The sequence below is a fragment of the Nerophis lumbriciformis genome, linkage group LG12 (assembly GCF_033978685.3).
Source record: "Nerophis lumbriciformis linkage group LG12, RoL_Nlum_v2.1, whole genome shotgun sequence".
Taxonomy (NCBI): domain Eukaryota; kingdom Metazoa; phylum Chordata; class Actinopteri; order Syngnathiformes; family Syngnathidae; genus Nerophis; species Nerophis lumbriciformis.
In genome coordinates this window covers 31,735,646-31,763,628 of record NC_084559.2, presented here as the reverse complement: position 1 = coordinate 31,763,628, position 27,983 = coordinate 31,735,646, and the positions used below count along the sequence as shown (strand labels likewise).

Sequence of the window (27,983 nt, the reverse complement as noted above, 5' to 3'; positions counted from 1 at the left end):
CAGGTAAAAGCCAGTAAATTAGAATATTTTGAAAAACTTGATTTATTTCAGTAATTGCATTCAAAAGGTGTAACTTGTACATTATATTTATTCATTGCACACAGACTGATGCATTCAAATGTTTATTTCATTTAATTTTGATGATTTGAAGTGGCAACAAATGAAAATCCAAAATTTCGTGTGTCACAAAATTAGAATATTACTTAAGGCTAATACAAAAAAGGGATTTTTAGAAATGTTGGCCAACTGAAAAGTATGAAAATGAAAAATATGAGCATGTACAATACTCAATACTTGGTTGGAGCTCCTTTTGCCTCAATTACTGCGTTAATGCGGCGTGGCATGGAGTCGATGAGTTTCTGGCACTGCTCAGGTGTTATGAGAGCCCAGGTTGCTCTGATAGTGGCCTTCAACTCTTCTGCGTTTTTGGGTCTGGCATTCTGCATCTTCCTTTTCACAATACCCCACAGATTTTCTATGGGGCTAAGGTCAGGGGAGTTGGCGGGCCAATTTAGAACAGAAATACCATAGTCCGTAAACCAGGCACGGGTAGATTTTGCGCTGTGTGCAGGCGCCAAGTCCTGTTGGAACTTGAAATCTCCATCTCCATAGAGCAGGTCAGCAGCAGGAAGCATGAAGTGCTCTAAAACTTGCTGGTAGACAGCTGCGTTGACCCTGGATCTCAGGAAACAGAGTGGACCGACACCAGCAGATGACATGGCACCCCAAACCACCGTCGTACAGTGCTCAACAAATGTCAATTTGGAGCGGAGTATATGTCTTAATAAGGTTATCCAAAAAATAGTGCTCGATACCGTAGTAGAGCGCAATATATGTATGTGTGGGGAAAAAAATCACAAGACTATTTCATCTCTACAGGCCTGTTTCATGAGGGGGGGTACCCTCAATCATCAGGAGATTTTAATGGGAGCATTCGCATACCATGGTTTATATAGGGCACAGAGTGGGTGGGTACAGGCTGGCCTAGGGGCGTGGTGATTGGCTCATGTGTTACCTAGGAGGTGTTTCCGTCTATGGCGGCATGCTGTTACACCCACCCACCACCACGAAAAGAATACCTACCGGAATCAATAAAAGGCTATCGATGCTGTCATCTAGCAAAGCTGAATTTGACCAAGCAACCCCCCGTACCAAAAAGCCCTTGATGAAAGCGGATACAATTTCACCCTCACCTATGAACCCACGCCAGGAAACCAGCCAAAAAAGAACAGAAAACGAAACGACATCATCTGGTACAACCCCCCATACAGCAAAAACGTCTCAACTAACATTGGACACAAATTCCTCAATCTGATTGACAAACACTTTCCCAAAGACAACACCCTAAGAAAAGTATTCAACAAGAACAACATTAAATTGAGCTACAGCTGCATGAACAATATACGACAAATCATCTCAAACTCAAACCACAACAAAACAATTGCAAATGAGCCGTCGGCCCCCAGACAGAGCGACTCCAAAGGCTGTAACTGTCGAAAGAAACCTGATTGCCCTCCCAACGGGGGGTGCTTACAAACATCAGTTGTCTACCAATCTAAGGTAATACGCAAGGACATTAACACATCCGACACATATGTAGGATTAACCGAGGGAGAATTCAAAACCAGATGGAACAATCACAAGGCTTCTTTCAGGAACAAAAACCTGCGAAATACCACAGAACTCAGCAAACACATTTGGGACCTCAAAGACAATAATGTTGAATATTCAATAACATGGCAAATTCTTGCATCCAGCACACCTTACAATAGTGGTAATAAAAGATGCAACCTATGCTTGAAAGAGAAACTGTTTATTATTTACCGTCCAGACCTGTCATCCCTCAACAAGCGCAGCGAAATTGTAACAGCATGCCGCCATAGACGGAAACACCTCCTAGGTAACACATGAGCCAATCACCACGCCCCTAGGCCAGCCTGTACCCACCCACTCTGTGCCCTATATAAACCATGGTATGCGAATGCTCCCATTAAAATCTCCTGATGATTGAGGGTACCCCCCTCATGAAACAGGCCTGTAGAGATGAAATAGTCTTGTGATTTTTTTCCCACACATACATATATTGCGCTCTACTACGGTATCGAGCACTATTTTTTGGATAACCTTATTAAGACATATATATGTATATATATATATATATATATATATATATATATATATATATATATATATATATATATATATATATATATATATATATATATATATATAAATAAATAAATACTTGACATTCAGTGTTAATTTATTTACACATATACACACATAAAAGTCTGATCTACAAAATGTGCAGGCAGCATACCCCTTCCCCTTGGAGCTGTCCTGGATGAACTGAAATTATTTTTTCCAATCATTTTGAAACTTGCAAGCGTACTTCTTCTTACTCGTCGTCGCCATGTCTCTTCTTCGTCCTTCTGCTTCGTCTCTGTTATATTTTTGGACATTACTACTTGCTGTAGTCTTGAAGCAATGCATGATGGGAATCCAGATGTTGTGTGTCAGTGTATTAACGTGCCGGCTGGAATAAACACACGCTGAGAAATGGCTCCGTGCCTGCCTACTTTATGGGTTATAGATAAACCTATAGATAACGGAGACATATATAATAGTCTCCTTTTCAGTTGAGAGAAGACGCTAAAGGCAGTGCCTTTAAGGCCTGCCCCCAATATTGTTGTTCGGGTGGAAATCGGGAGAAATTCGGGAGAATGGTTGCCCCGGGAGATTTTCGGGAGGGGCACTGCAATTCGGGAGTCTCCCGGGAAAATCGGGAGGGTTGGCAAGTATGACTGCCGAACATGCTCGTCTGCTCGTAAAACCAGCAATGACTTGACCTGACACGGGCGGGAGGTTGGTGGGGGTGGAGGGGGGGGGGGGACTGGTACGTTTCAGAGGCGGTATAGTACCGAAAGTGATTCATTAGTATCGCGGTACTATACTAATAGAGGTATACTGTACAATCCTACTCTGCTGTATCCTCTCTTCACTATGTCACCCCTGCTGTTACATCCTGTGCGATTGCACCGTGCAGTGCAAATGTGTTCACGGGTGCCGCGGCGACAACTCGAGTTGCAATATTCTCTCCAAATGAGATTCCCAGCCGGCGAGAATGAGTGCAGTCAGAGTGAGAGGAGGCTAAAAGTCTCTTAACTCCTGCATAACAGGATTCTGAAGATGGTTACGCGGTAATGAGAGGGTCTGGATGTAAAACGGTGAGAGCAAACCGATGCATTCAAGCCGCTAAGTAGTCAATCATCACGTTCCGCTGCAGAAATTTGGGGGTAGAAGGACAGGGGCGGCGGATTGAAAAGACCTTGGTGTGATCAGATAACCCGAAGCTTGAATGTATAGTGTAAACATGTTGGTTTCCAAGGCCTTCCAGTGGAGAAAAACACCCGTCCCTGCTGACATATTAAATAATGATATATTTTGTGAGTGGTTGCTTACAAAATTGAACACAGCTTTTGTAGTGGAATAACATTTTTATGTCCTCCAGCAGACTGATCCCGTCTCAGCCTCACAAAAGGTCTCATGCAAGTCTCAGCAAAGCAGCCCCCACATTTAGAAAGCCATCATTTGTCTATTCCAAGCTTGCCATGTTATTCGATCATAATAATGTTCTTCCTGCCAGTGCCGTTAATGGGTGCAAACTTGAAACCCACACAGCCCCAACAATGGAGAAGGGGGGAAGAATACGTACTTTTTTGATATCTATTTTAGGATGCCATGAATGAATAAATAGAAACACACCGAGGGTGTGTGTTATCTTCCTCTCAGTGGAAGTTAAAGGGAGCCTGGAGTGACTTTAGGTGATAAAACGAGCGTGCACGTTATACAATACAAAACACAGCCATTTTCTCATTGTCCTACAGAAAATGACTTTCAGCTAGAGAGGTTAGTCACGTTGCTGAATGCTAATGGCGTCACCGCAGTGCTTTGGTGCGTCTACGCTCTTTGACAGCAGTGATGGAAGAGAATAGAGGTGTTTTATTAAAAATGTCACCTCTCATGTGTAATTATGGTACATTTGCACAGTGGAAAAAAAGCAAAATAAATTAGCTCAGATTGCTCCTTTGTGTGCAGTGTTTATGTCCTTGTAGGCAAGCAAGTTATCTATAATGGTTATCCGAATGAATCTAGTTTGATACTACCGTGTTAGAAATGTGATATTTTGTTTTATTGTATTGACCCCAAAAGGGACAAGCGGTTGAAAATGGATGGATTGATGATCTTAAAAGTTTAGCTTCATAGAAAGATATCCTCTACCCAGGCAGGTAAATACAGCAATTGATTATGTAATGGAGCTGAACCTCAATTTAAGAAGCCCTATTTTCCGTTTTACGAACCACAGACCGAAGAAAAATATGTAGGCTTTGTCTCCTTGTACAATAGGCTGACCATATTCTGAAATCCCAAAAAGAGGACACATACATTGCGTGCCAAGGCCGGCAGCACGCCAAGGCCGTGAAAATTTGCCAATGATACTTGAACTTGCTTTATAAATAATATATTTATTTAAATAAAGCATTTTTTCTCCTCTGTTGACAGCAGTGTTGGCGCTAGGAATTTCCCATGGACCCCATCAAGTCATAAAAATGGGGTCCCACAGTACATTTTTGGGATCCCACTTTTTTGTAAGCGTTTTGAAAACAAATGATAAACGTCTGCATTGTCCTGTTATATCTCACATTCTATATTGTGTTTTGGAAAAAGGTTGTCATAAACGATACTTAATTCATTAAAAGAAACAATAAAAAAAAGAAGACAAATGTGTATGCATATGTAAATGTATTCAGTTATAAACATTCATTCACTTTCTTCTTTCCTTCATGGATCTAAACTTTACCGCTGCTGGTAGTTTTGTCTATGTTTTTATTTAATAAGTTGTAGGTGTATTTATTTCAGTATAAAAGTGTAAAAAGTGTTTTAGAGGGTAGCGGGCAGTGTTGGGACTAACGCGTTACAAAGTAACGCGTTACTGTAACGCCGTTACTATCGGCGGTAACTAGTAATCTAACGCGTTATTTTTTTATATTCAGTAACTCCGTTACCGTTACTACATGATGCGTTACTGCGTTATTTTGCGTTATTTTTTATGAAGTATCGGCTAGAAACTGAGAAGATCTGAGTGTTGCAGCGCTGCTGAAGAGGCGACAAAAAAGAGGCGCGCCGCGCGCTGTCTGTGTGTACGTGTGTGTGTGTGTGTGAGTGTGTGTGTGTGGGAGGGGGCGTGTCTGTGTCTACTATCAAGACGTCATGGCGAACCCCGAAGCCGAGTTTCTTAAAATGGAGATATTTTCAGTACGTTTCTTTTATCGACCACAAAGAAAATAACATTTTAGTTGAATGTAAGTTTCAAATATGCTGAAACAGCAACAAAATCAACATGCTTCGACGAAGCTAGTAAAGAGACACGCACTTCACCTCCAACAGCGGCTGGATTTTAATGAGGCACTGCACACTGAAGGTACACTCACTCTGTCAATTCTCTTATATACTCTTTCATTTTAAACTTTTAAAGTGTTTGATTATCACATCACTCTAAATGTTTAGACTATAAAGTTCACAAACCTAAAGAGGGATACTAGTGGGCCAGGCTAATATTTCCTTTTCTCTAAACTAAGTGGGGAAATGTGTAGAGTGTTCTGGGCTTCAGACATGATTTTATTTCAGAATTCCTTGAGAAAACGCCTGGTTAGGCTTTATGTATGTAGTGTGTGCCTTTCTTGTTTTACAGCTATGTTGTTATTATGCTGTTTGTTACTTATGTATGTTAAGTTGCAGCTATTTAAAATAGTTTTGTCAATTTGTTCTGGTCTGAAACAAATTGGCCCTTTAAAACATATCTTTGTCTTTGTGTGTTGTATGTAGAGCACATTGCTTAGCAGAGTTCAGTGATGCAAATGCATGTCAAGTTGATCAACAGATTGTATTATTCTCCAGTGCAATAACAGTACTAAAATGAAGGCTAAAAGGGCATTAAATGGGGCCTTAAAAAAATAAAATAAAAATATATAAGTAACTAAATAGTTACTTTTCACAGTAACGCATTACTTTTTGGTTTAAGTAACTGAGTTAGTAACTGAGTTACTTTTGAAATAAAGTAACTAGTAACTGTAACTAGTTACTGGTTTTCAGTAACTAACCCAACACTGGTAGCGGGGGCGTATATTGTAGCGTCCCGGAAGAGTCAGTGCTGCCATGGGTTCTTGGTATTTGTTCTGTTGTGTTTATGTTGTGTTACGGATGTTCTTTGTCATTTTAGAAATGTGTTTGTCATTCTTGTTTGGTGTGGGTTCACAGTGTGGCGCATATTTGTAACAGGGTTAAAGTTGTTTATACAGCCACCCTCAGTGTGATCTGTATGGCTGTTGATCAAGTATGCATTGCATTCGCTTGTGTGTGTGTGAAAAGCCGTAGATATAATGTGACTGGGCCGGCACGCTGAGGCAGTGTCATTAAGGCACGTCCTCATATCGTTATCTGGGTGGAAACTGGGAGAATGGATGCCCCGGGAGATTTTCGGGAGGGGCACTGAAATTCGAAAGTCTCCCGGGAAAATCGGGACGGTTGTTAAGTATGTCAATCAATCCACTCCCTCGCTCTGTGTCTCTGCCCCTCTCTCACGAATGTTGCTGCGTGCGCACACCTTCACAATTTGTTTTGTTTTTAACCCCTTCTTAACCCTGGACGTACATTGAAAATACACGCAACCCTGACTCAAAATGCCGGACATTTGAGGCATTTAAGAAACCCCGCCCGGACAGCCCCGCAAAAGAGGACATGTCCGGGGAAAAGAGGACGTATGGTCAGTCTATTGTACAAATGTTTCCATCCGTCCATTGTGTTGACTCGCAGTGCCACTTTTTCTAGCCTGTAGCACAGCCATTGTGGGCGGGCTGATCAAGCTCTGGGCTTTTTTAGTCAGCTCCTTCAGAGTTTCCCCTATATGCAATTGATCATGGGGCACGGCCGCGGCAAAATAAAAACCCACCACACCTTAAAAACAAAGTAAGTAATATATTGTATGGATGGATATACTGTATATAGTTTATTATTTACATAATATTGGTCATAATAAGTCCGAAAACCATCTCAAATATCACAAAAATGTGTCTGCTTTATTTTGAAAAATAAAAAATAAAAGTCACCTGTCAGCAGCTGGTCGCACACCTGATCTGCCCACTTGACAAAAGTTGAAGAGAAAGGTATTTCAAGTTGATTAAGGCATTTCTTGTTCAAGCCTATGTAAACTACCCATTTTTTTTTTGTACATTACTACCGACAATAACATGTAATTAAACAACATGTGCGTCTTCGAACCTCCGTTTGGACATCTCTGTGTGAAGTGTGCATGTTCCACCGTGCGTGTGGGGTTTTCTCCGGGAGTATGGCTTGCTCCCACATTCCAAAAATATTCACGTTAGGTCTATTAGAGACTGTGAATGGTAGGTATGGTATGAATTTGAGCATGAATGATATATGTACCCTGCCATTGGCCATGCTCCTTTTCGTTAGCCTGTCAGTTAGATCAGTGGTCCCCAACCTTTTTGTAGCTGCGGACCGGTCAACGCTTGAAAATTAGTCCCACGGACCAAGGGGGGGTGGGTTATTTTTATTTTTATTTATTTTTTGTCATAAAAAAATACAATCATGTGTGTTTACGGACTGTATCCCTGCAGACTGTATTGATCTATATTCATATATAATGTAGGAACCAGAAATATTAATAACAGAAAGAAACAACCCTTTTGTGCGAATGAGTGTGAATGAGTGTAAATGGGGAGGAAGGTTTTTTGGGTTGGTGCGCTAATTGTAAGTGTATCTTGTGTTTTTTATGTTGATTTAATAAAAAACTTTAAAAAAAAAAGACAACTTTTTTTAATTTTTTTTTATGTCTTGTGCGGTACCAATCGATCCACGGACCGGTACTGGGCCGCGGCCCGGTGGTTGGGGACCACTGAGTTGGATGGTCCATTATAGTTAGCATTTAGCTAGTGACATTCGATTCCAAACTGTATTATTCGTCCGTACATGTATGTGCACTTCAAGTGTATATAATGTACTTTCCGAGTGTGCTTAGTTTTACAGTAACTTCATTCAAGTTATTTTTTCCATTTCTAATTCAAAGGACTGTTTACATATTTTAGATTTGTTTTTGGATATACGTAAAACATGTGTTTTGCCTTTTAAAGGAACATATATGCATCATTGCCATTCAAAAAGTCAATGATGCATATATATGATGATGTCACATTGACCACGCCCCCTCCACGCCACATATATAGTGGCAATCTGGGGGAAAACATAGGGGTGTCAAAAAAACAAACCTGTCCTGTCCAGCCACTTAGGTAAATCATATTGTTGATGTACATGCCCATATCTGCTGTACAGATTTACTTTAGAAAAGAGAAGTGTGGGATACTCCTCTTGTTGCCTTATTTGTATTTTACTTTATTAAATGTTTGGGTAGAATTTTATTAAACAAAACCAGTTTTCTTTTAAGTAATATAAAAATGTATCACAACTGTTTATCTATTTTATGGAGGATTGTAGTTAATCATAGAACTGGCACCCAATGTGATTAAAAAGTATTAATTTTGAATCAAGATTCAATTCTGAATCAAATCGTTACCCCCAAGAATCAAATTAAATCAAAATTGTGTGGTGCCCAGAGATTCACATACCTGTATTGTGCTCCTTTGTGTGCTTTTTAAGTTGTTATATCCTTTTTAGAACATTATTCTAGTTTTGCTAGCTCAATATAAGTTCAAAAAATGCAATGGACAAGCAAACGTATTTACAGCGTTGTCGACACTGCCTTCCCCACCCCCACCCCACACACTCCCTTCCGCTGCAGACAAATAATATTAACCAACAAGGTAAAGTGGATTTTATTTTTTAATCCTAATCATTGCATCAACCTGGCTGTTAAAGTTAAGGAGTTGTGTGATTTTAAACTGTGAGTGCACCACAGGGCTAGTGACAGTGTGTGCTGTCACATGACTAGCTCAGCTAGTTGTTGTTTTGACTTTTATAAAAAGTTCACCCATCATCCCCTTGTTATGTTTGTTTGATATGCAATACTGTATAGCGCTCTATTTTGTGTTCTAAGTGTACAAACGTTTATTAAAATATAGACTCCTGTCAAGGCTATAACCCATTATTCATGTTTACATTTTAAAGGATACATTTTGTTTTAAAACTGGAAATGAAGTGAAGTGAAGTGAATTATATTTATATAGCGCTTTTCTCTAGTGACTCAAAGCGCTTTACATTGTGAAACCCAATATCTAAGTTACATTTTTAAACCAGTGTGGGTGGCACTGGGAGCGGGTGGGTAAAGTGTCTTGCCCAAGGACACAACGGCAGTGACTAGGATGGCAGAAGCGGGGAATCGAACCCTCAGGTTTCTGGCACGGCCACTCTACCAACCGAGCTATACCGCCCCATGTTCTATTCACCAACCCTGTTCAAGAAACAATTAAGGTTTGTAAACTGAGGTTCTACTGTGATATTATCACATAAACATTTATAGATCATGTATTATTATTATTATGCAAGATTGTGCAGTTGATTGATATTCAGTGAGTAATCGAAAGCAAATTGTGAAAATATTAATATTATCTATTCAACAGTTTTTATATTGTTTATCAGTTTTTATATTGTTTATCATTGACTGAATGTGTCACAATGTCATGGCATGAGGGGAAAGAACGATAAGGACATTAGAATGTCGGAAGTAAATTAAACCATCAAATTAGCTCAATCAATAGTTATTTTCTGCAGCTTATCCTGTTAAGTATATATGTATATATATATACACACACACACACACACACACACACACACACACACACACACACACACACACACACACACACACACACACACACACACACACACACACACACACACATATATAAATGTATATATCTGTATAAGTGTAAATGTGTATATATATATATATATATATATATATATATATAGATATATATATATATTTATTTATCAGTGACGTGCGGCCTCACCTGCTATCATGGAAAGAAAAAAAATGTAAAAAGAAAAAAAATTGTATTAAATTGTTATATGTATTCAGTGATTATACTATAAAGTTATTTTCCATTTAACTTCACCAGTTTTAGATTATTTTTATTCAAAATCGCTGAATTTTCACATTTGCCGTTCAAATACTGAGAAGAGACGGTGCGGTGATCAGCAGCCAGTTGAGGCACGTCACTCAGTTGTGCCTTAACATGGATTGCGCAATGACTCGGCTAACTGCTGGCCTGCTGTGCAGTGAGACCGTATTGCTATATGAATTATATTATACATTTCCATAGTTTAGTTAGCTGAGGTATATAATGTACAGTGTATTTTGTCAACAACTGTATGTGTGTAACGTATTTCTTGTGCTGAGCAATCATAAAACTGCTGCAAAAACGCACTGTGTGAGGCTCGCAGTAATCCCGCCTCCTGGTGCCGGTTAATGCACCCCCGCCGCAGAATGCACCCCCCGACGGGAGCGCCACACCAACCAAAGCCCACACCCAAACCCTCCACGTGCAAGACCGAATCCACCCCAAAAAAAGTCACTTAACAAGGAGCCAAAAAGTGCAAAAACAACAATGCTCGCGCCGGAGGAGCCGTGAACGACTGCAGAGACACAACATTTATACACCTGCAGACTGCAGCACGGATTTCATATTTCATTCATTCACAACTCCTCCAACACGAACACCACTGTTCCCGCACTTATAAGTAAAGGTAAGACCATAATAACGTTTTCTTTTTTAAATGTGCTTTTGTGTGTGCTACAGTTTGTATGTGTAAAGGTAAAGTTAAGTTAAAGTACCAATTATTGTCACACACACTAGGTGTGGTGAAATTTGTCCTCTGCATTTGACCCATCCCCTTGTTCACCCCCTGGGATGTGAGGGGAGCAGTGGGCAGCAGCGGCGCCGCGCCCGGGAATAACTTTTGGTGATTTAACCCCCAATTCCAACCCTTGATGCTGAGTGCCAAGCAGGGAAGAATGCTGGTATGAGCTTTTAAACATAACCCGTTAACTGCTGCCAATCAAATGGTGAATAAGATACTCTTTAGGGTTCATATGTTTGTAAATCTGACTGTGATGAAGTCAGTGCCTCACCAGTCATGAACCTCACCGCACGTCACTGGTGTGTGTGTCCTGTGACAAACTGCAGACTTAACAGGATAAGTTCAGAAGTGTTCATTGAAACTCAAGCATGTGAGATCATTCAAATAGAATGACTAATCCAAGATTCAAACTCAGGCTGTGAAGCAGACGTGCCAAAAAACATGCTCGATCGCCCTGCCTTACCTACCATTAATTTAAATTACACACTAACAGGTTTTGGCAGTGTATTGATGTTCTTAAACGGCAGTTATTGACCCTGTATAGACTCTTACTGTCTGAATATGAGCTTTTAAAAGGCTATGAGTACTGTAAGATAACGCAGGCGCTTATAAGCACAACATAAAAACCTGCAACAATTGTGAGGGGATTTTATCGCCAGTTTATAAAGAGGCAGTGAATGTTGCCATGAAGTTATTTAAAAAGTTGAGATTCTTCAGCTTTCAGTGTGGCCACGTGCAGCACAGCTGAAGCACGGCGGAGCAAAATTCTCAAGAGATTCATTCACGAACGAGGACTTAATCATCATGACGCTCATTGACTTCCGACATCCCAACAAATTGTCAATTATTATCATTTAGCAGTTTCCAGGGCCGCTCCAGGCTAAACTGGGGCCTTAAGCAGAATTTTATTTGGAGGGTCCCTGCGCCGTTATGTTTTGTTCCACACTTTTTTATTCATGTGAAACTATTTGTATACTTTTTTAATCAAACTTGAACTTAATTTGATATATATATACCATCCATCCATCCATCTTCTTCCGCTTATCCGAGGTCGGGTCGCGGGGGCAGCAGCCTAAGCAGGGAAGCCCAGACTTCCCTCTCCCCAGCCACTTCGTCCAGCTCCTCCCGGGAGATCCCGAGGCGTTCCCAGGCAAGCCGGGAGACATAGTCTTCCCAACGTGTCCTGGGTCTTCTTCGTGGCCTCCTACCGGTCGGACGTGCCCTAAACAACTCCCTAGGGAGGCACTCGGGTGGCATCCTGACTAGATGCCCGAACCACCTCATCTGGCTCCTCTCGATGTGGAGGAGCAGCGGCTTTACTTTGAGCTCCCCCCGGATGACAGAGCTTCTCACCCTATCTCTAAGGGAGAGCCCCGCCACCCGGCGGAGGAAACTCATTTCGGCCGCTTGTACCCGTGATCTTGTCCTTTCGGTCATAACCCAAAGCTCATGACCATAGGTGAGGATGGGAACGTAGATCGACCGGTAAATTGAGAGCTTTGCCTTCCGGCTCAGCTCCTTCTTCACCACAACGGATCGATACAGCGTCCGCATTACTGAAGACGCCGCACCGATCCGCCTGTCGATCTCACGATCCACTCTTCCCTCACTCGTGAACAAGACTCCGAGGTACTTGAACTCCTCCACTTGGGGCAAGATCTCCTCCCCAACCCGGAGATGGCACTCCACCCTTTTCCGGGCGAGAACCATGGACTCGGACTTGGAGGTGCTGATTCTCATCCCAGTCGCTTCACACTCAGCTGCGAACCGATCCAGTGAGAGCTGAAGATCCTGGCTAGATGAAGCCATCAGGACCACATCATCTGCAAAAAGCAGAGACCTAATCCTGCAGCCACCAAACCGAATCCCCTCAACGCCTTGACTGCGCCTAGAAATTCTGTCCATAAAAGTTATGAACAGAATCGGTGACAAAGGGCAGCCCTGGCGGAGTTCAACCCTCACCGGAAACGTGTCCGACTTACTGCCGGCAATGCGAACCAAGCTCTGACACTGATCATACAGGGAGCGGACCGCCACAATCAGACAGTCCGAAACCCCATGTTCTCTGAGCACTCCCCACAGGACTTCCCGAGGGACACGGTCGAATGCCTTCTCCAAGTCCACAAAGCACATGTAGACTGGTTGGGCAAACTCCCATGCACCCTCAAGGACCCTGCCGAGAGTATAGAGCTGGTCCACAGTTCCACGACCAGGACGAAAACCACACTGTTCCTCCTGAATCCGAGGTTCGACTATCCGGCGTAGCCTCCTCTCCAGTACACCTGAATAGACCTTACCGGGAAGGCTGAGGAGTGTGATCCCACGATAGTTAGAACACACCCTCCGGTTCCCCTTTTTAAAGAGAGGAACCACCACCCCGGTCTGCCAATCCAAAGGTACTTCCCCCGATGTCCACGCGATGCTGCAGAGTCTTGTCAACCAAGACAGCCCCACAGCATCCAGAGCCTTAAGGAACTCCGGGCGGATCTCATCCACCCCCGGGGCCTTGCCACCGAGGAGCTTTTTAACTACCTCAGCAACCTCAGCCCCAGAAATAGGAGAGCCCACCACAGACTCCCCAGGCACTGCTTCCTCATAGGAAGACGTGTTGGTGGGATTGAGGAGGTCTTCGAAGTATTCCCTCCACCGATCCACAACTTCCGCAGTCGAGGTCAGCAGAACACCATCCGCACCATACACGGTGTTGGTAGTGCACTGCTTCCCCTTCCTGAGGCGGCGGATGGTGGTCCAGAATCGCTTCGAAGCCGTCCGGAAGTCGTTTTCCATGGCTTCCCCGAACTCCTCCCATGTCCGAGTTTTTGCCTCCACGACCGCTGAAGCCGCACACCGCTTGGCCTGTCGGTACCTGTCCGCTGCCTCAGGAGTCCCATGAGCCAAAAGAACCCGATAGGACTCCTTCTTCAGCTTGACGGCATCCCTCACCGCCGGTGTCCACCAACGGGTTCTAGGATTACCGCCACGACAGGCACCAACTACCTTGCGGCCACAGCTCCAATCAGCCGCCTCTACAATAGAGGTGCGGAACATGGTCCACTCGGACTCAATGTCCAGCGCCTCCCTCGTGACATGTTCAAAGTTCTTCCGGAGGTGGGAATTGAAACTCTCTCTGACAGGAGACTCTGCCAGACGTTCCCAGCAAACCCTCACAATGCGTTTGGGCCTGCCAGGTCTGTCCGGCATCCTCCCCCACCATCGCAGCCAACTCACCACCAAGTGGTGATCGGTAGAAAGCTCCGCCCCTCTCTTCACCCGAGTGTCTAAAACATGAGGCCGCAAATCCGATGACACAACTACAAAGTCGATCATAGAACTGCGGCCTAGGGTGTCCTGGTGCCAAGTGCACATATGGACACCCTTATGCTTGAACATGGTGTTCGTTATGGACAATCCGTGACGGGCACAAAAGTCCAATAACAAAACACCACTCGGGTTCAGATCCGGGCGGCCATTCTTCCCAATCACGCCTCTCCAGGTTTCACTGTCGTTGCCAATATGAGCGTTGAAGTCCCCCAGTAGAACGAGGGAATCACCCGGGGGAGCACCCTCAAGTACTCCCTCCAGTGAATCCAAAAAGGGTGGGTACTCTGAGCTGCTGTTTGGCGCGTAAGCGCAAACAACAGTCAGGACCCGTCCCCCCACCCGAAGGCGGAGGGAAGCTACCCTCTCGTCCACCGGGTTGAACTCCAACGTGCAGGCTCTGAGCCGGGGGGAAACAAGAATTGCCACCCCAGCCCGTCGCCTCTCACTGCTGGCAACGCCAGAGTGGAAGAGAGTCCAGCCCCTCTCGAGAGAACTGGTTCCGGAGCCCTTGCTGTGCGTTGAGGTGAGTCCGACTATATCCAACCGGAACTTCTCTACCTCTCGCACTAGCTCAGGCTCCTTCCCCCCCAGCGAGGTGACGTTCCACGTCCCAAGAGCTAGCTTCTGTAGCCGAGGATCGGACCGCCAAGTGCCCTGCCTTCGGCTGCCGCCCAGCTCACATTGCACCCGACCTCTATGGCCCCTGCTATGGGTGGTGAGCCCATTGGAGGGGGGACCCACGTTGCCTCTTCGGGCTGTGCCCGGCCGGGCCCCATGGGGACAGGCCCGGCCACCAGGCGCTCGCCATCGTGCCCCAACTCCGGGCCTGGCTCCGGAGGGGGGCCCCGGTGACCCGCGTCCGGGCGAGGGAAATCTGAGTCTCGGTTCTTGCATTTCCATAGAAGTCTTCGAGCTGCTCTTTGTCCGATCCCTCACCTAGGACCTGTTTGTCTTGGGAGACCCTACCAGGGGGCATGGAAGCCCCCGGACAACATAGCTCCTAGGATCATTGGGACACGCAAACTCCTCTACCACGGTAAGGTGGCAGCTCAGAGAGGAGATATATATACCATACCTATGTATATATATATATATATATATATATATATATATATATATATATATATATATATATATATATATATATATATATATATGTATGTGTGGGGAAAAAATCACAAGACTATTTCATCTCTCATGAAATAGTCTTGTGATTTTTTTCCCACACATACATATATTGCGCTCTACTACGGTATCGAGCACTATTTTTTGGATAACCTTATTAAGACATATATATATATATAAATATACATATGTATATGTATGGATATTGTAATGTGAAGGTGACTATGTGGGTGTTATAGTCATGTCTCGAGGGCGTTCTTGATGTTAAAAAACATATTTAGAAAATCTATTTATTTTTTATGCTCTTTGCTCTCGCTATGTAAATATTCAATTTATTTATATTAACTTGTACGTCATGGAAAATTATTTTACCACTGCAAGGCCCGGAACCAATTAACAGCTATAAACAACGGTTTACTGTGTAACTCTTGGCGACCAGAAGTAAATTTGGCTGTGGGCGCCTGAGTGTGAGTGTGAGTGTGAGCACAAGAGAGGCAATCAACAAAAATGCAGCTCAAGTACGTTTACAATTAGATATTAAGAAATAATTTATTATTAATATTTTACCGGCAATGTAAAGTGTTGTATTTACTATATATAACCAGATATGAACAATATTCAAAAGGACTACATTGACAACTACAATTCAGTTTAATCCAATATGTTCAATAGTCATGTGTTTATATTCCAGATAATGTCCAAAGTTTATACTAAAAAGGTAAAAAAAAAAAAAATAGGAAAGACAATGTTTTAAATAGACTACCACAGTGAACCCAATTTAAAACTGCTATGCTGCTTCTGCATTAATTAAAAATGTTTTAATAAAACACAATAAATGGGCAAAGACTATGAAAAACAAATATTCTTTAGACGTTATATATTTAGGAAAAAGGTTTGGTTCAATATATACTCAAAAAGCAGTTTGTTTTAGAATTATGTCGAAAAATAATTCACGATGGAGGTCTAAGTGATGGTAAATGATTATTATTATTAAAGCAATTATCTCTATGGGCTTTTGAATGGACACGACTGCGATGCTACTAAACCAAACTAAAACTATTGCAAAGTAGTAGTTTAGGAGAAAGAAAGTATAACTGTATCCATGAAGGGATTCCGTCCATCAAAATAAAACAAAGAAACACCTACAAAGCACGACAACCACATTGATGATCAGCTTTAAAGACTTATTAAGCATTATAGTTACCTGTTACTTTGTCAAAAAAGTAATTGAATTACTAACGGAATTTTTCTTTAATACAAATCCTGTTTCCATATGAGTTGGGAAATTGTGTTAGATGTAAATATAAACGGAATACAATGATTTGCAAATCCTTTTCAACCCATATTCAATTGAATGCACTACAAAGACAAGATATTTGATGTTCAAACTCATAAACTTTATTTTTTTTTTTGCAAATAATAATTAACTTAGAATTTCATGGCTGCAACACGTGCCAAAATAGTTGGGAAAGGGCATGTTCACCACTGTGTTACATGGCCTTTTACTTTTAACAACACTCAGTAAACGTTTGGGAACTGAGGAGACACATTTTTGAAGCTTCTCAGGTGGAATTATTTCCCATTCTTGCTTGATGTACAGCTTAAGTTGTTCAACAGTCCGGGGGTCTCCGTTGTGGTATTTTAGGGTTCATAATGAGCCACACATTTTCAATGGGAGACAGGTCTGGACTACAGGCAGGCCAGTCTCGTACCCGCACTCTTTTACTATGAAGCCACGTTGATGTAACACGTGGCTTGGCATTGTCTTGCTGAAATAATCAGGGGCGTCCATGGTAACGTTGGTTGGATGGCAACATATGTTGCTCCAAAACCTGTATGTACCTTTCAGCATTAATGGCGCCTTCACAGATGTGTAAGTTACCCATGTTTTGGGCACTAATGCACCCCCATACCATCACAGATGCTGTCTTTTCAACTTTGTGCCTATAACAATCCGGATGGTTCTTTTCCTCTTTGGTCCAGAGGACATGACGTCCACAGTTTCCAAAAACAATTTGAAATGTGGACTCGTCAGACCACAAAAGACTTTTCCACTTTGTATCAGTCCATCTTAGATGAGCTCAGGCCCACCGAAGCCGACGGCGTTTCTGGGTGTTGTTGATAAACTGTTTTCGCCTTGCAAAGGAGAGTTTTAACTTGCACTTACAGATGTAGCGACCAATTGTAGTTACTGACAGTGGGTTTCTGGAGTGTTCCTGAGCCCATGTTGTGGTATCCTTTACACACTGATGTCGCTTGTTGATGCAGTACAGCCTGAGGGATCGAAGGTCACGGGCTTAGCTGCTTACGTGCAGTGATTTCTCCAGATTCTCTGAACCCTTTGATGATATTACAGACCGTAGATGGTGAAATCCCTAAATTCCTTGCAATAGCTGGTAGAGACAGGTTTTTCTTAAACTGTTCAACAATTTGCTCACGCATTTGTTGACAAAGTGGTGACCCTCACCCCATCCTTGTTTGTGAATGACTGAGCATTTCATGGAATCTACTTTTATACCCAATCATGGCACCCACCTGTTCCCAATTTGCCTGTTCACCTGTGGGATGTTCCAAATAAGTGTTTGATGAGCATTCCTCAACTTTATCAGTATTTATTGCCACCTTTCCCAACTTCTTTGTCACGTGTTGCTGGCATCAAATTCTAAAGTTAATGATTATTTGCAAAAAAAAAAATGTTTATCAGTTTGAACATCAAATATGTTGTCTTTGTAGCATATTCTACTGAATATGGGTTGAAAATGATTTGCAAATCATTGTATTCCATTTATATTTACATCTAACACAATTTCCCAACTCATATGGAAACGGGGTTTGTACATGAAATTAATTACTAGGGTAGTAAATGCCTTCCGCGCGAATGCAGCTGAGATAGTCTTCAGCCAGCATGACCTTGAGAGGGACAAGCGGAAGAAAATGGATGGATGGATGGCTGAAAAAAAATGTACCGGTAAATGTTTCGTGATACCAGAGTGTGTGTGTGCCTTTAAAAGGCGGTGCCTGTTGCTAAGTGACATGTGACGTCAGCACCCAGCAGCATTAGCTTTGATGTGTTGGTTAGCTCAGACTCACAGTTTGCGGACAGTTACGTCTTTTCACTAGATTGTGTTAGCGCTAGTTGATAAAGATATTGAATGTGCTTCAATGGCTGTCGTCTCCTTGTCCACTAACGGGGATTGCAAGCTTTTCACTTCAATCATTGATTTGTTGTTCATTATTCCCTCAAAGTAGTAGTGTGTGTATGTGTGTGTGTACCAGTTGCTCCTGATGCAGCGCCATCAGTAGGTAAATGCGAGAATAGTGTCAAAGCGCTCTGCGTACCGTATTTTTTGGACTATAAGTCACAGTTTTTTTCATAGTTATACTTATACTCAGGAGCGACTTATGTGTGAAATTATCAACACATTACCGTAAAATATCAAATAAAATTATTTAGCTTTTTCACGTAAGAGACTAGACCAGGGGTCGGGAACCTTTTTGGCTGAGAGAGCCATGAAAGCCAAATATTTTAAAATGTATTTCCAAGACAGTCATATAATATTTTTTAACACTGAATACTAGAGATGTCCGATAATATCGGACTGCCGATATTATCGGCCGATAAATGCTTTAAAATGTAATATCGGAAATTATCCGTATCGGTTTCAAAATTATCGGTATCGGTTTCAAAAAGTAAAATTTATGACTTTTTAAAACGCCGCTGTACGGAGTGGTACACGGATGTAGGGAGAAGTTCAGAGCAGCAATAAACCTTAAAGGCACTGCCTTTGCGTGCCGGCCCAATCACATAATATGTACGGCTTTTCACACACACAAGTGAATGCAAGGCATTCTTGGTCAACAGCCATACAGGTCACACTGAGGGTGGCCGTATAAACAACCCTGCCCACCTCAACCTCCTCATGCTCTCTCAGGGAGAGAATGTCCCAAATTCCAAGTTGCTGTTTTGAGGCATGTTAAAAAAAATAATGCACTTTGTGACTTCAATAATAAATATGGCAGTGCCATGTTGGCATTTTTTTCCATAACTTGAGTTGATTTATTTTGGAAAACCTTGTTACATTGTTTAATGCATCCAGCGGGGCATCACAACAAAATTAGTAGGGATGTCTGATAATGGCTTTTTGCCGATATCCGATATTCCGATATTGTTCAACTCTTTAATTACCGATACCAATATCAACCGATACCGATATCAACCGATATATACAGTCGTGGAATTAACACATTAGTATGCCTAATTTGGACAACCAGGTATGGTGAAGATAAAATACTTTAAAAAAATGTTTATAAAATAAGATAAATAAATTCAAAACATTTTCTTGAATAACAAAGAAAGTAAAACAATATAAAAACAGTTACATTGAAACAAGTAATTAATGAAAATTGGTAAAATTAACTGTTAAAGGTTAGTACTATTAGTGGACCAGCAGCACGCACAATCATGTGTGCTTACGGACTGTATCCCTTGCAGACTGTATTGATATATATTGATATATAATGTAGGAACCAGAATATTAATAACAGAAAGAAACAACTCTTTTGTGTGAATGAGTGTAAATGGGGGAGGGAGGTTTTTTGGGTTGGTGCACTAATTGTAAGTGTATCTTGTGTTTTTTATGTTGATTTAATAAAAAAATAAAATAAAAAAACAAAAAACGATACCGATAATAAAAAAAACGATACAGATCATTTCCGATATTACATTATAACGCATTTATCGGCCGATATTATCGGCAGGCCGATATCATCGGACATCTCTAAAAATTAGGCATAAAAAAATATATCGGTATCGGTTGATATCGGAATCAGTAATTAAGAGTTGGACATTATCGGAATATCGGCAAAAAAGCCATTATTGGACATCTCTACTGAATACAACTAAATGCGTGCATTTTTAAGTAAGACCAACATTTTTACAGTATAATAAGTCACTTATTCTTTTTAATAACATTGTTATTCTGAAGGTAACAAATAATAAATAAAATACTTAATTACCATTAATTAATTACCATTATTACCACTACTCAGTGGCCTAGTGGTTAGAGTGTCCGCCCTGAGATCGGTAGGTTGTGAGTTCAAATCCCGGCCGAGTCATACCAAAGACTACAAAAAAAATGGGACCCATTACCTCCCTGCTTGGCACTCAGCATCAAGGGTTGGAATTGGGGGTTAAATCACCAAAAATGATTCCCGGGCGCGGCCACCGCTGCTGCCCACTGCTCCCCTCACCTCCCAGGGGGTGATCAAGGGTGATGGGTCAAATGCAGAGAATAATCTCGCCACACCTAGTGTGTGTGTGTGACAATCATTGGTACTTTAACTTTAACTTTTAACTTTAATGCGACTTCTGGTGCTGCATGGTTTTGCTGATGGCTTTGTAGTCTGGTTTATGTGTGGTTATTTCTAACACTGTGATTACCAGCGGAATTATTCATTACTTATCGTGTTCAGCAATGTCAGCTAAGATTTATCTGAGAGCCAGATGCAGTCATCAAAAGAGCCACATCTTGCTCTAGAGCCATAGGTTCCCTACCCCTGGACTAGACGCATAAGATTTCATGGGATTTAGCGATTAGGAGTGATAGATTGTTTGGTAAATGTATAGCATGTTCTATATGTTATAGTTATTTGAATGACTCTTACCATAATATGTTACGTTAACATACCAGGCACGTTCTCAGTTGGTTATTTATGCGTCATATAACCTACACTTATTCAGCCTGTTGTTCACGATTCTTTATTTATTTTAAATTGCCTTTTAAATGTCTATTCTTGATGTTGGGTTTTATCAAATAAATTTCCCCCAAAAATGCGACTTATACTCCAGTGCGACTTATATATGTTTTTTTCCTTCTTTATTATGCATTTTCGGCTTTTGGGACTTATACTCCGGAGCGACTTATACTCTGAAAAATACGGTACCTTGAAAGTAAAAAGCGCTACACAAGTGTAATCCATTTACCATTTACTTAGATGTTGTGTGTTGTTTGATGTGTGATGTTGCCTCCTTCTTTTTAATATCACGTTCATTTTAGTGCGGTGGTGGTTGTTGCTTTCACTCGTAAAAATGTATTTATGCTTTGAACTTGCTGTGCCTCTGTTGTATGATAGATAGATAGATAGATAGATAGATAGATAGATAGATAGATAGATAGATAGATAGATAGATAGATAGATAGATAGATAGATAGTACTTTATTGATTCCTTCAGGAGAGTTCCCTCAGGAAAATGAAAATGTATCCATCCCATCCATTTTCTACCACTTGTCCCTTTCGGGGTCGCGGGGGTGCTGGAGCCTATCTCAGCTGCATTCGGGCGGAAGGCGGGGTACACCCTGGACAAGTCGCCACCTCATCGCAGTGTTGACATACAATCGCATCAAAAGGGGACGGCGTGGCGCAGTGGAAGAATGGCCGTGCGCGACCCGAGGGTCCCTGGTTCAATCCCCACCTAGTACCAACCTCGTCATGTCCGTTGTGTCCTGAGCAAGACACTTCACCCTTGCTCCTGATGGGTGCTGGTTAGCGCCTTGCATGGCAGCTCCCTCCATCAGTGTGTGAATGTGTGTGTGAATGGGTAAATGTGGAAGTAGTGTCAAAGCGCTTTGAGTACCTTGAAGGTAGAAAAGCGCTATACAAGTACAACCCATTTATCATTTATCATTTAAAAGTAGCACGCCAAGCATATTGTAACGTACTAGGGCTGTAACGGTAAGTTGTATTATAATAAACCGCGGTAAAATTCCAGACAGTTAGTAATTCCGTTTTAATTACCAAAAAAAACGTCATTTATAAATGCATTTTTAGACAACACTGCTTATTTCCTGAAAACAGAAGCGCCGCAACACCGGCGCGGGCACGCTAGCACCATTAGTATCAGGAAAGAATGGCGACAACTACGCTGACTTTTCTCGAGAACTTTGCTCTGGATATGTTCCCTCCGAGTAAGAGGAGCCGATTGCTTCGTTTCACTTAATTTCACTCGCTTCTACTTCCGTGGAGTCTCTGAGTGCGTTTAAGAGTGCACTGCTGTTATCAGATGATGACAGGTGTGGACAGAATTGGAGACACACGCATTTGTCCCGCATTAAAAGTATACCTATGAGGAGAAAAATATTTGAAGTTGCAGTTTCATTTTAAAAGTGCAACATCGCGTCCTTCCGCCAGTTGCTGGGACTGAGAGTTCCCAAGCACCAGACGATGTGTCGGGAACGTTACCACAACTTGTTTATAAAGTCTTTGGTTTGTTTACTGGAATGCTCACTCGTCCTTTATTTTACTGCTAACTTTTTGTCAGTGTTCCAATAACATCAATACGAACTAAAATGTTTTGTCATCTCATTGAATTAAACACATTTTCAGTGAGCCACAAAGATTGAGTATTAGATGTGAGGGGTATCACTCATGATTATTTTTGTTGCTCAAACTGTTGCACTGAACCACTAGGAGGTGTTGTTGAAGAAGAACAAAACTTGTTTATTAGACTTTGATTTCATTAGCCAAACTACTTTGTTTTATACTGATATCAAAAAGTAAACACCATTTTTTGGTTTTTGCATTACTACTTTTTTCATTTCACAAAGTTAGAACTTTAAAAACCAGCCATCTGACATTGCATTTTGTTAATGTTTTACAGTGTATAGTTAATTCCTATACGACATATGGATCTTGATGGATCTGTCCTGATGCAGTATGTACATGTACATACATTAGTTCATGTAAATGTACATAACTTAAAAAATACCATCCACCCATCTATTTTCTACCGCTTGTCCCTTATGGGGTAGCGGGGGTGCTGGAGCCTATCCCAGCTGCACACGGGCAGTAGGCGGGGTACACCCTGGACAAGTTGCCACCTCATCACAGGGCCAACACAGATAGACAACATTCACACTCACATTCACACACTAGGGCCAATTTAGTGTTGCCAATCAACCTATCCCCAGGTGCATGTCTTTGGAGATGGGAGGAAGCCGGAGTACCCGGAGGGAACCCACGCAGCCACGGGGAGAACATGCAAACTCCATACAGAAATATCCCGAGCCCGGGATTGAACTCAGGACTACTCAGGACCTTCGTATTGTGAGGCACATGCACTAACCCCTGTTCCACCGTGCATGTCAATACACAAACATGTAATGCCTACATATAATTTTGTATTTTTTTTATCAATGTAATCATCGTGAAACTGTGATTATTACTCAGACTATATTCGTACAGTCAAAACCTATTATTCATTGCATCCTTATTTGCAACTTGAATTGTATAAACATGCAATAACATTTAAAATGCTAAATTCCCTTACAATTACTTAAGAATTGTTAAACATTTTTAAGGTTATTATTGAAATGGTTCTATTATTATGAGAATTTTTAAGAAATAATTAGGGATGTCCGATAATGGCTTTTTGCCGATATCCGATATTCCGATATTGTCCAACTCTTTAATTACCGATACCGATATCAACCGATACCGATATTAACCGATATATACAGTCGTGGAATTAACACATTATTATGCCTAATTTGGACAACCAGGTATGGTGAAGATAAGGTACTTTTAAAAAAAATCAATAAAATAAAATAAGATAAATAAATTAAAAACATTTTCTTGAATAAAAAAGAAAGTAAAACAATATAAAAACAGTTACATAGAAACTAGTAATTCATGAAAATGAGTAAAATTAACTGTTAAAGGTTAGTACTATTAGTGGACCAGCAGCACGCACAATCATGTGTGCTTACGGACTGTATCCCTTGCAGACTGTATTGATATATATTGATATATAATGTAGGAACCAGAATATTATTAATAACAGAAAGTAACAACCCTTTTGTGTGAATGAGTGTAAATGGGGGAGGGAGGTTTTTTGGGTTGGTGCACTAATTGTAAGTGTATCTTGTGTTTTTTATGTTGATTTAATAAAAAAATAAAAAAACGATACCAATAATAAAAAAATGATACAGATAATTTCCGATATTACATTATAACGCATTTATCGGCCGATAATATCGGCAGGCCGATATCATCGAACATCTCTAATAATTAGGCATAAAAAAAATGTATCGGTCTCGGAAGAAACAACCCTTTTGTGTGAATGAGTGTGAATGAGTGTAAATGGGGGAGGGAGGTTTTTTGGGTTTGTGCACTAATTGTAAGTGTATCTTGTGTTTTTTATGTTGATTTAGTTAAAAAAAACCACAAAAAAAAAACGATACCTGTAATAAAAAAAACGATACCGATAATTTCCGATATTACATTTTAACGCATATATCGGCATCTCTAGTAATAATTAACATGCTGTAATGATTAAAAGTCGACCAGTGAGCGAGTAAATGTGATTTATGCTGTGTTGTGAAATGCACTGTGTTCGTGTGATTTCTTCTAATGAATACGGTCTGTGAGAGGATCCAAGAAGGGGTGTGAGTTATGGAAAACTGCCAAAGTGAAAATCCACTGCTTAAATGAAGGACCACATTACAGTATGCCCACCTCTTCCGTCGTCGATGTCTTTAGCATTGCGGGCCTTCAGTGCACGGTTCCAGTTGTGGGAGTAGTCTCCATCTTTGCCCTCTGTGGACATACTGGTCTTTTTTTTCCACATTGGGGCGTAGCCTCGCCCAGACCTGTGAGCCTCCTTGAACACCCGCATGATGCCCAGTCCTCGACTGTCTGACGAGGCGGTGTGGCCGCCCGTCTCTGAGGCTACGATGGCGTCGCGCCCCCCTCGCCCTCCGGGGCCGCCGTCTCCAACAAAGCCGGCGTGCAGGAAGACGAGGCTTCCGGCGGTCAGGTAGAGCAGGATGAGCGTAAAGAAGCGGACGGGCTTCCTGCGGAAATAACGCTGTATCTTCAGCAGAGGTTTGGCCATGCTGGCTCACTGGAGCACACGGGCCCAGTGATGAACTGTCATGCAGCAGACAAATCAGCAGCAGCTCTTCCTGCTTCCCGCTGACAAAAAAAGGTAATTCAAATAAGGACAGTCTTGATGTGTTAATCTGCGACTAAGATCATCCAGATAATGGCATGACTTCTGCTGCGCCAAGAAGCCTTACATACACCTGTGAGAGTCCATGTGTGTGTCTGCTCCTGTCCAGTTACCAGCCAAGCGTGCTCGCTCTGTGCATCCAGTAAGAAAAGGAGTGCACGACGATCACTCACAACTCCTTTCACGCCGGTTATCAGCCTACAGAGATGCCATACCAGCACCGCCGTGGCACTTTCTCCCACGCTGTGCAGCAGGAAGAGGGTTTTATTTAGTGGCCAAGCTGAAATCCTTTCACCTTTGAGTGGTCGGCTCCTCATGGGGATCCAAGAGATTCATGGCGTGACTAATCGTCTGCAGAAAAGACACAAAAATGGAGAAATAAGTGGATTTGAGTGGGCTTTTCAAGCACCCGAAAATGTCAAACTGCACCGAAAAGGATAAAAAAGTAGGAATAAAAACAATTAATAAAGCGGTGAGAGCTGTGTTATTCTTCCAAAAAGGCAGAACACTTCACATCAAGGAGCTCAAGTTGTACAAGTTACTTTGTCTTTAATAAACTGGGTTAAGCCAGAAGGGAAAAAAAACAAAAACAAAACTCTACCCTTTGGCATTTCCACTAATGTCTTTTGGGAGCAAATGCACAGAAATTACAAACATGCTCAGTCGAGATGATGAGGCGATGATAATGTTCTGAAGGCAGAAGAAGTACTCTGAACAACAAAAAAGAGGAATGAAAAAAACAAGTCAAACCAAATAAATCATGTCTAAAATAGCTAAGGATTCAACTTAGTGGTGTAAAGACCTTTGGACTACAGGGCTTAAGTGTAAGTGTGAAATGTATACATACTGTAACTGCACGTTATAGTCAACTATTTGGTGAAAAGGAAAGAGAAAACTGTGTGGGTGGGATGATTAATGAAAGAAAATAAATGAACGGGAACTAGAGGGAAAATCGTTAGTTGGGAGACCTACGACTTAAGTAAAAGACTAAACTCCTGTTCGGCCTTGCTTACATTCTTTCTAAGGCAGCATGCAACGTCATTCTATTATGAATAGAAGGCACTGTAAAAAAAAAAGCCTTACAGCACTTTGAAGAGAGAAAGAGAGAAAGAGAGATGTGATATACAGTACATGCACTCTATTTAAAGTAGTCATTAACAACTCATGGCCATGTGAAATGTGAACAGACTGTATACTACTTTTTGTTTGGATTCCAGTGCACACACCGAATTGTGTCGATGGAATTCTGAAGAAAAGCAGAAAATCAAAATGATGCTGGATTTGTACTGGTTAAAGCAGGGGTGTCCAAACTACGGCCCACCGACGACTTCAATTTGGCCCGCGAGATATCATGGGTTGAATAAGGAATCTTGCTGCTAGGATCCCGATGAGAGTGCGGAAATACGACCACATCACACCAATTCTCAAACCCCTTCACTGGCTTCCTGTTCCACTCAGGATTGAATGCAAAGTCTCCCTACTAACCCACCAGTGCCTCCATGGAAATGCCCCCCTCTACCTCAAAGAACTACTCAGCCCCAAATCCTCCACACTACACCTCCGCTCCGGACAGGCTAACCTTCTCCAACCTCCGAGGACAAAGCTACGAACTATGGGAGAACAGGTTTTCTGCTCCGCCGCTCCCAGTCTGTGGAATGCTCTCCCTGACCACCTGAGGGCACCACAGACTGTGGATACTTTTAAAAAAGGCTTAAAAACCCTTCTTTTAAAAAAAGCCTTTTTATAGATATATGCATGCTAGTTCTAGTTATTAGGCTGTTCTATTTTTTTTTTTTTCAATACACTGTAGCACTTTGAGGTTGTTTGCTCAATGTAAAGTGCTTTTTACAAATAAAATCTATTATTATTACTATTATTATAATCTTACCCACAGGGAGAATGCATTTATTGTAATAGTCTGGCAGCTTTGATGTCGCCATCTGCTGGAAAAATGACCTATAAATATACTCTGAATGGGTGTAAGCATAGCATTTACTTACATGACCCAATGCAAACAACCTTCCCTAGTAATGGTGGGAAAAAAAAAAAAAAAAAGTTCCAACAAACACAAAATGTCAACAGACATGGTCACGTAACACAAGCTGCTCACTGAACTTTGTGGACATTATAAAAAACGTCCATTCACCATAAAAATTCAAAATTACACCCGTTTAAATCCATTACAAAGCAGGATGGGGAAAATGCAAAACACTCTTCACACTTATTCATGTTTGGGGCATTTTAGCTGCTTGACATTTCTGATTGATTACATGACTTTAAGAAGGTTTCCAGGGAAGTAAACCAGGTAGAAGTTGAACTTTCACATACTCTTAATTTCCGCTTAAATTATTATTAAACTAAGGGTGTAGCTGCATGCACTTCCCACTTTCATTCAGACCAAAACAAGCAGCTGAGACAGAAGCTACATGCGAAGCTATGTTGCTAATGCCTCAAATATAGATCTGGCGTGTGGAACTACTCTGGTTTTCTTGTGAAATATGACCCTGATGGCAAGCGTGTCGTGGACAAAAATACAACGGTATGTCGCAAGTGTCACACAACGATAAACTACTACAGTGAAAATACAACACACATGACAACAAATTTACGCCGAGTTTGACACCTGTGGTTT

The 27,983-nt window shown here is 41.6% G+C and overlaps 1 protein-coding gene across 1 annotated transcript in view; it reads right to left on the bottom strand.

Moving 5' to 3' along the window:
* wscd2 (WSC domain containing 2) overlaps positions 1 to 27,983 on the bottom strand; it is a 217,228-nt gene that overhangs the window by 74,440 nt on the left and 114,805 nt on the right. The window contains exon 2 of the mRNA XM_061986359.1: positions 24,856 to 25,702. Within this exon, the coding sequence (XP_061842343.1) occupies positions 24,856 to 25,234 (379 nt within the window). The 5' untranslated portion in view covers positions 25,235 to 25,702. The remainder of the gene's footprint in view (positions 1 to 24,855; positions 25,703 to 27,983) is intronic.